The 8,620-nt window shown below is 42.4% G+C and overlaps 1 protein-coding gene across 7 annotated transcripts in view; it reads right to left on the reverse strand.

Moving 5' to 3' along the window:
* armc6 (armadillo repeat containing 6) overlaps window positions 1–4,479 on the reverse strand; it is a 64,068-nt gene extending 59,589 nt beyond the window's left edge. For 3 of the 7 annotated variants that reach the window (XM_069928583.1, XM_069928584.1, XM_069928577.1), the window contains exons 1-3: window positions 4,413–4,479; window positions 2,753–2,916; window positions 519–598 (exon numbers count right to left, since the gene is read on the reverse strand). In XM_069928583.1, the coding sequence (XP_069784684.1) occupies window positions 519–598; window positions 2,753–2,873 (201 nt within the window). In that variant the 5' untranslated portion in view covers window positions 2,874–2,916; window positions 4,413–4,479. The other 4 variants (XM_069928581.1, XM_069928579.1, XM_069928580.1 and 1 more) reach the window with 4 other exon arrangements.
* Window positions 4,480–8,620: the final 4,141 nt, after the last annotated feature.

Raw genomic sequence — 8,620 nt, forward strand, 5'->3', positions numbered from 1 at the left:
AGATAACCAATATTTCAGGTTCGAGACTTTCAACAAGGGATACACTGCCAGGGTGGTGGAAGTGGCAAGTGCACGTGCAAATAGTTAAAGGTAATTTGTGATGAAGCAGCATCTTCAATGGTAAAGCTAAACCTTTGAGGTCAGTCAGGACAGTGACACCATTGTGGCTGGGTGGGGAGGCAGTAGGTATGTGAATGTGATTGGGAGCCAGATATTTGGATGGGAGGGTTTGGAATGAACAGGTGAAAAAATACTTTTTATTTTAAAAGGACATCTAGAAGAGGAAAGGCTGGCACAGGAAGATCTACTCAATACATGTTTCACTTTGTTTTGTCTTTATTTAAATTACAGGTGGAACTTGTTATCCAATTGAAGATGTTTCCAGTAGTGTGATAAACGAGGACAAGAGGACAGAGCCTCAGAATAGAAGGGCAATTCTTTTGAACAAAAATAAGGAGAAATTTATTCAACCAAAGGATGGTGAATCTATGGAATTCATTACCTGCTCCCTCCATTACCTGTAAGACATGGTGCTTTGGGTCACTGCCTTCTGCTGTAAAATTCTGCACAGTTTTCACCACATTGACAAGATCGACACCTGCAGGCAAAGGGAAACAGATCCTTAAATAACTGGCATGTTTCTACATAGACAGCTGTTTCACTGCACAACTTCACTGAGTATCTGGCCCGGTCACTATTTGTGCAATCCTTTTACTTTGAACAAAATAAAAATAAAATTCAGATGAGGGAAATCTGAAGTAAAAGTTCATCCATGGAAAGAGAAGTTAATTCACCAGAACTAGAAATATAGAGAAGACAAGGTGGGGGGCTGAGGTGGGCAGGATAGGACAAAGGAAGACACATGGATAATGGTAAAACACAAAAGTCGATAGACACTGTGGTTAAAGTAAAAACACAAAGCTAGAGAAACTCAGTAGGTCAAACAGTGTACTTTATATAGCAAAGATAAAGATACATAACCAATGTTTCAGGCTTGAATCCTTCATCAAGGTATGAGAAAAATGTAGACAGGCTCCATAATCAATCTTGATGAAGGGCTCAAGACTGAAATATTGGTTGTGTATCTTAATCTTTGCTGTACGAAGTACACTATTTGACCATTGTGTTGTTACACATGGATGATGTTGCATGAGAGGAATTTCCAGAATATTGAACATTATTTCAATTGGCATCCTGAGACTTTCATTTCATTTTTACATATTACAGAGTAGGACAATGAATATTTCAGAGAAACTTGTGAATTTATGGGAACAGGAAACTGAACTCTATTGAATTTAAAACAAACCTGGGAAACAGGGTCTGAGTAAGTATAAAGGAAGCATTGGACAACCTGGTGGTTTTAAAAGGAGTGCAGGAAATAGTGTGTTTAAAATCTGCACTGAATGAGTATTAACACAAGAGGAGCATGGCTCTGCACCTGTGCTTGCTGTAGTTTTGAAGGATGAAGGAAAATCACATTGAAACCTACCAAATATTGAAAGGCCTAGATTGGGTGGATGTAAAGAAGATGTTTCCAGTAGTGTGATAAACGAGGACTAGAGGACAGAGCCTCAGAATAGAAGGGCAAATCTTTTGAACAAAAATAAGGAGAAATTTATTCAACCGAAGGATGGTGAATCTATGGAATTCATTGTCACAGAGGGCTGTAGAGGCCAGATCATTGGATAGATTTAAAACAGAGACTGATGTTCTTGATCAGTAAGGATGTCAAAGGTTACAGAGAGAATGCAGGAGAATGGGGTTGAGAAGAAACATGCATCAGCCATGATTCAAATGGCCTAATTCTGTTCCGCATCGTATAGAGTGAGACAGATTCTCTACCATTTCCAAACAATCGGATACCAGTTTACTGGAGAATTCCTGACAGGGCGAGGTCAGGGTTTCACTGATGAAAAGCTGTTGATTAAGCCACAGAATTTATAGGTGAAAGATGATTAGAAACAATATAAACAAAGGAACATGGAAAGCTGAGACACAGTGCTGTAGGAAATGGACAGGGAGGGTCAGCAAACAGAAAAGCCAAGTCAACATTACAAGCAAAAAAAAAAACCAACCTGCTGGAATAACTCAGTGGGTTGGCAGCACAAGGCTGGGGTGGGAGGGGAAGAGGGGTTGCCAATATTTTGTGAGAAAACTTTATCAGGACAGAGTAGAGAGAGAAGTTAGTAGAGAGAGAGTAGGAAGGGAGAGGGGCTGGAAGGTGAGAGGCAGGCTGAGGAGTGAGAGGGATGATGGGCAGAAGGAACCAGGTGGGGGTCAGGGAGGGGCAGAAAACATAAGTGGATGAAGTAGGGAAGGAAAATAAATGATAGATGGAGCCCTTTTCTTTGGGTCTCAGAGAGAAATGAAAGGGAGGAGGGGGCTGGAGACAAGCAGAGTCACAAAGGCTACTAGAAACAGAATCTAATTAGAAAATGGGTGATGAAAGCTGGAGGGTATGGGAAAGGGAACAAAAATGGGAGGATCAGAAGAAGAAAGCAGAACGCAGGGGAAAAGGTTATACCATTCATACCATTGATTTAGAGGTGGAATAGAAGGTCTTGCTCTTCTAATTTGAACTGGCCCTCACTCTGGAAGCAAAGGCCAAGATGTGCAGATCAGTGTAGGAACGGGAAGGGGAGCTGAAATACCCGCAACTGGATGCTCAGGATGGTCACTCAATGGGTACGTTAGATTTCTCTAAAGTAAGACAGGATGAAGAGGGATACCAGACATGAAAAGTTTCATGTACCTTGTGATTCAAACTGCTGTATTGCTTCATTCAAGGCCTCTTCTGGCTCCATCTCAAACTCAATCATGTTTTCTCTCACAACATTATCAAATGTTTCCTGAGTAATCCGTCTGCTCGCCATTCTTCTTGAACTTCACGTACACCAGCTGTGATGAGATTTTATCCTGTGCATGAAGTAAATTTAAACTTTTTTTTTCTTTAAACTTTGAAGATTTGGACAGGTATGCAAAATTTTCCTTCAAACATATTAAGAAGTGTATCATTTCAGAAGTGTTTCATCCCCCACTAGGACATAACACTTCCAGGGAGAGAGAAAGGACTTCTGGTTCTTATGCCAGCTGGTCATGGATGTGACCACTGCTTAACCAGTATGCTAAAGCATGAAGATGCACCAAATGTAATTACCCTTAGTAAAAACATGATGCTGGAGAAATTCAGTAGGTAAAACAGTGTACATAGCAAAGATAAAGATACATAACCAATGTTTCAGGTTTAAGCCCTTCATCAAGGAATGAGTAAAATGTAGGCAGGAGCCAGAGCTCATTAAATACTCTTAGACCTGCTAAATTTCTCCAGCATTGCGTTTTTACTTCAATCAGTGTCTGTAAACTTTTGTGTTTTACTCTCGCAATTACCTGAGCTTCTCTTAGTTTTCTACTGGCCATCACACCACAGGAAGGAGGTGATTGAACTGGAGAGAGTACAGTGGAGATTCCCCCGGATGTTGACTAAGATTCAGTGTTTCAGTAATAAATAAGAAACTACATAGGCTGGTTTATTTTCCTTGCAGGAAATAACCAATTGAAAAATTATGAGGACATAGATAACAAGAATCGTGCTCTGCAGAATTGCCTAAAAACATAGGGAATATGAGTAAGTTGGGTTTTTTTCCCCACCCTAGAATCTGGAAAACATTTTTTTAAAAGTGTGAACTTCAGAAATGGGGCAGTCAGTCGGCTAGCCCATTGAGCCTACACCACCATTCAATAAAATCATGGCTGATCTGGCTTGTGGACTCATTTTCACTTACCCGCCTATTCCCCAAACTCTTAATTCCCTATTCTTCAAAAACCATCTTAAATCCATTCAATGAGGCAGACTTCCACAGATTCACAAATCTCTGGCAGAAGCAGTTCCCCCCTCACCTCGATCCCTGAATCTTGAGGCTATATCCCCCAAGTTCCAGCAGAAATAACCTACCTGCTTTTATCTAATCTATTACTTTCAGGATTTTGTGTGCTTCTGCAATCTTTCACAATTTAATTAATAATTCTACTTACTTCCAAAGCAGACGAATTCATATTGTGGAGTCAGAAACTCTCACAGTATCTCGACATGCACTTGAATCGAAGGCAGAGAAGACTACACAGGGCAAGTGCTGGCAGGAGATGGTCAGCATGGTCGTGGTGGGCCAAGACTGGGTGTTCAGAACTTACCCAGAATCAGGATGAACCTAGAGATGCGTCCCCGGACACCGCGGGGCAAGTACAGACCATCTGGGCCGAATGGCTTGCTAGCGCCTCCGGTCACTGAACAGGAACCAGGAAACAGCATCTCGCCTGGGGTAAGAAGGTGGAAATGGACGGGAGCCAATTCACCCCCTCAACCTCACGGTAGCGGCGACGACCTTTATTCGCCACCGCCGTCGCAGATCGCTCACCTCAAGACGGTCGCTGCTCCATGCGCCGCACCGATCCCCTTCCGCCGTCCTCACCGACCCGGTTACCATGGGAACGGCAGCGCTACGTTCCGACCTGAGGGAACGCTTTCTCTGCACACCGACTTCCGGTGTTGCTGCGGGAAGATGTCATGATTGTGACTCGGTGCCTCCCCACCTCCTTTGTAGCACTGAAGCTGTGTTGGTTCGCAGAGCCCCTCCTGCATCATTAACAAGTACACGATTAGGGTACAGAGTTAAGGAAGACATGTCCCAAGTATCTGGTAAGGGTGCACTTGGGTGCCCCATTACAAGAAGGGCGAGAAGGCTCTGAAAGGTGCAGCAGAGGTTTACCAGGATGTAGCCTGGTGTAGACGGTATGAATTATGGGCAGACGATGGACAAGCAGGCTGTTTTCTCTGTAGTGTTGGAAAGCTGAGGGGAGATCTGATGGAGGTTTATAAAATGAGAGGCAGGGATAGAGTAGATAAAATCCTTCCCCCCCCCCCCCCCCCAGTAAAACTGTCACATACCCAAAGACACCCCATATAAACAGTGGGTGTGGCAGCTAAGGAAGGGGAATGCTCCATGGCTATTAGTAAAACTTGGTTGCAGGAGGCGCAGGACTGGCAGCTCAATGTTCTAGACTTCAATTTCTTTAGATGCGATAGAGCAGAGGGTTGAAGAGTGGCATTGCTCAGCAGGGAAAATATCACAGCTGTGATCAAGCAGGACAGACCAGAAGACTCATCTACTGAGGCTACACGGGTGGACCTGAGGAACAGGAAAGGTATGACCACATTCATGGGATTGTGTTATACCCCAATAGGCAACATGATTTGGAGGAGCAAATCTGTAGAGGGAGAGACAGCTTCAGGAAACATAAGGTTGTGATAGTAGGGAATTTTAATTTTCCACATATTGACTAGGATTCCCATACTGTAAAAGGCTGGATGCCTTGGAGTTTTATCAAATGTGTTCAGGAAAGTTTTCTAAATCAATATATAGAGGTACCAACTAGAGAGAGTGCAAAACTGGATCTCATTTTAGGAAACGAGACAGGATAGGTGACAAGAATGTCATTTTGAATCAACTGATCATAATGCCATTGTTACAAGTTAATTATGGAGAAGGATAGGTCTGTGCCTCAGGTTGAGATTCTAAATTGGAGAAAGGCTAATTTTGAGGAATTGTGTGGATTGGGATAAGTTGTTTTCAAGCAAGGATGTACAAGGTAAGTGGGGGACCTTCAAGGGTGATATTTGGTGAGTACAAAGTTTGCATGTTCTTGTCATAATTAAAGATAAGGTTAACCTTGGTTTTCAAGGGATATTGGGGATCAAAAGGTGTATCGCGGATATCGGCAAGGTGGAGCAAATGAAGTGCTTGAGGCATATAAAAAATGCAAGAAAGAAATCAGGAAGGCTAAAAAAACAAGACATTAGGTTGCTTTGGCATACAATGTGAAGGAAAATCCTAAGGTTTACTACAGGTATATTAAGAGCAAAAAAAAGTAAGGGACAAAATTGGTCCCCTTGAAGATCAGAGTGGTTGGCTTTGTATGGAGCCAAAAGAGATGGGGGAAGATTTTTTTTTTCATCAGTATTCACTCAGGAAACAGGCAGAGTCGTGGGAAGTAAGGAAAACAAGTAGAGAGGTCATGGAACTTATATAGATTAAAGAGGAGGAAGTGCTTACTGTCTTAAAGCAAATGAGGGTGGATAAGTCCCCAGGGCCTGACAAGATATTCCCTTGGATCTTGAGAAAGGCTAGTGTAGAAATTGCAGGGGCTCTGGCAGAAATATTTAGATTGTCTTTAGCCACGGTTGTGGTACTGGAAGATTGGAGGGTATCGCGGGTTGTTCCATTGTTTTTTTTTTCCAAAATGGCTCCAAAGTAACCCTGGAAATTATAGGCCAGTGAGCCTGACGTCAGTTGTAGGTAAGTGCTCTGAGAGATTGGATATATATAATTTTTTGAGAGCCAAAAACTGATTAGGGATAGTCAACATGGTTTTGTGCATGATAGGGAGTGTTTAACCAATCTTGTAGTTATTCGAGGTTACCAGGAAAAATGATGAAAGAAAGGTATGGCTGTTGTCTACATGGACTTTAGTAGGCCTTTGACAAGGTCCCACATGGGAGGTTAGTCAGAAAGGTTCAGACGTTAGGTATTGTCGGACTCTGGCTTTAACTTACTCTTAATTTAGTCTATGTGTAGTCTGAGTCCAGCGCGTTCTTTGAATGAAGTGATAGGAGAAGGTATTCGGTTCAACAGTCAATTTATTACACAGCACAAGAATAAAACTTAACAGAGCTCTGGGTCACTCATTAGTTCATAGGTCACCTGCACAGTGAGCTACTCCCCAAGACTGACCCCTATTGTCCAGTTCGCTCAGTTTATATAGATCAATCTTATCATACAGAACAAAAGTTGTCTTCCTTTGCTAGATCTTTTTGCATAAGGGTTATCACAAGTCATCTCCTGTTTTGCAGATATCTGGGGTGTAGCACTCCCATCTTAATCCTCCAGGCCAGACTATCCTGTTGTGTTGATCAGAAATTAATTCATCCCCAGATATTTCTAATCACCATTCTGTTCCTGTCTGGCCAATTTCTGCTGTTCTCTTCATGCCTTAATCTTCCCCCTAGACTGGTTTTCCATTCCCTTTGTTTCTTGCAGGCCATTCTTTGTTCTGATCTGGCCTGTGTCTCCTGTGCTACTCACCACCTCCTTTAGTTTGAGCATTCCTCCTAAATCGTTTTATGCATTTCCTCTCCCTGTATTTTGGAGCAGACAATTTTGCTCAGCCAACTTTGCTCCATACTGTGATTGCCACTTAATCACATTCCTTTTTCCCTGAACCATGCAGTAAATATACACTCATTAATTAATCATTTATTTCATACTGTTTTAACCCCTAGATTCCAACAGTATTCATGGTGAAGTAGTGAACTAGATTCAACAATGGGTGGATGGGAGAAGCCAGAAAGTAGTGGTGGATGATTGCTTCTCAGACTGGAGGCCTGTGACTAGTGACGTGCCTCAGGGATCAGTGCTGGGACCATTGTTGTTTGTCACCTACATCAATGATCTGGGTGATAATGTGGTAAACTGGTTCAGCGGGTTTGCAGATGACACTAAGATTGGAGGCATTTTGGACAGTGAAGAAGGTTTTCAAAGCTTGCAGAAGGATCTGGACCAGCTGGTAAAATGGGCTGAAAAATGACAGATGGAATTTAATGCAGACAAGTGTGAGGTGTTGCATTTTGGAAGGACAAACCAAGAAAGGACATACATGATGAATGGTAGAGCACTGAGGAGTGTGGTAGAACAGAAGGAATACGGATACATAATTCCCTGAAAGTGGCATCACAGGTGGATAGGGTTGTAAAGAGAGCTTCTGGCATATTAGCCTTCAGAAATCAATGTATTGAGTACAGGAGTTGGGATGTTATGGTAAAGTTGTATAAGACTTTGGTGAGGCCAAATTTGGCATATTATGCGCAGTTTTTGAATCTCCTACAGGAAAGATATCAATCAATAGAAATAATGTAGAGAGGATTTACTATGTTGTTGCCTGGACTTCAGGGACTGAGTGATAGGGAGAGGTTAAACAGATTAGGTCTCGAGTCCCTGGAGCATAGGAGAATGAGGGGTGATTTGATAGAGGTATTTAAAATTATGAGAGGGATTGACAAAGTAAATGTAGATAGATTTTTTTTCCACTGAGGGAAGGTGAGATACAAACCAGAGGACATGAGTTAAGAGTGAAAGGGGAAAAGTTTAGGGGGAATTCCTTCAGAGTGTGGAATGAGCAGCAGCAGAGGCGATGAATAGGGGCTCAATTTTAACATTTAAGAAGAATTTGGACAGGTACATGGATGGGAGCGGTATGAAGGGCTATGGACTGGTACATGGATGGGGGCGGTATGAAGGGCTATGGACTGGGAGCAGAATCAGAATTTAATGTCATGAAATTCAGTGTTTTGTGGCAGCGTCATAGTGCAAACATTCATATTATGAACATTACTATAAAAAAAATAAAATAGCAGTGCACGGAAAGTAAGAAAGTATCTTTGGTTCATTGATTATTCAGGAATCTGATGGCAACAGAGAAGAAGCTGTCCTTGTGCTGTTGCGTGCTCATCTTTGGGCTCCTGTACCTTTTTCCCCATTGGTAGCAGAGTGAAGAGGGCATGGCCTGGGTG

The sequence above is a fragment of the Narcine bancroftii genome, chromosome 3 (assembly GCF_036971445.1).
Source record: "Narcine bancroftii isolate sNarBan1 chromosome 3, sNarBan1.hap1, whole genome shotgun sequence".
NCBI lineage: Eukaryota > Metazoa > Chordata > Chondrichthyes > Torpediniformes > Narcinidae > Narcine > Narcine bancroftii.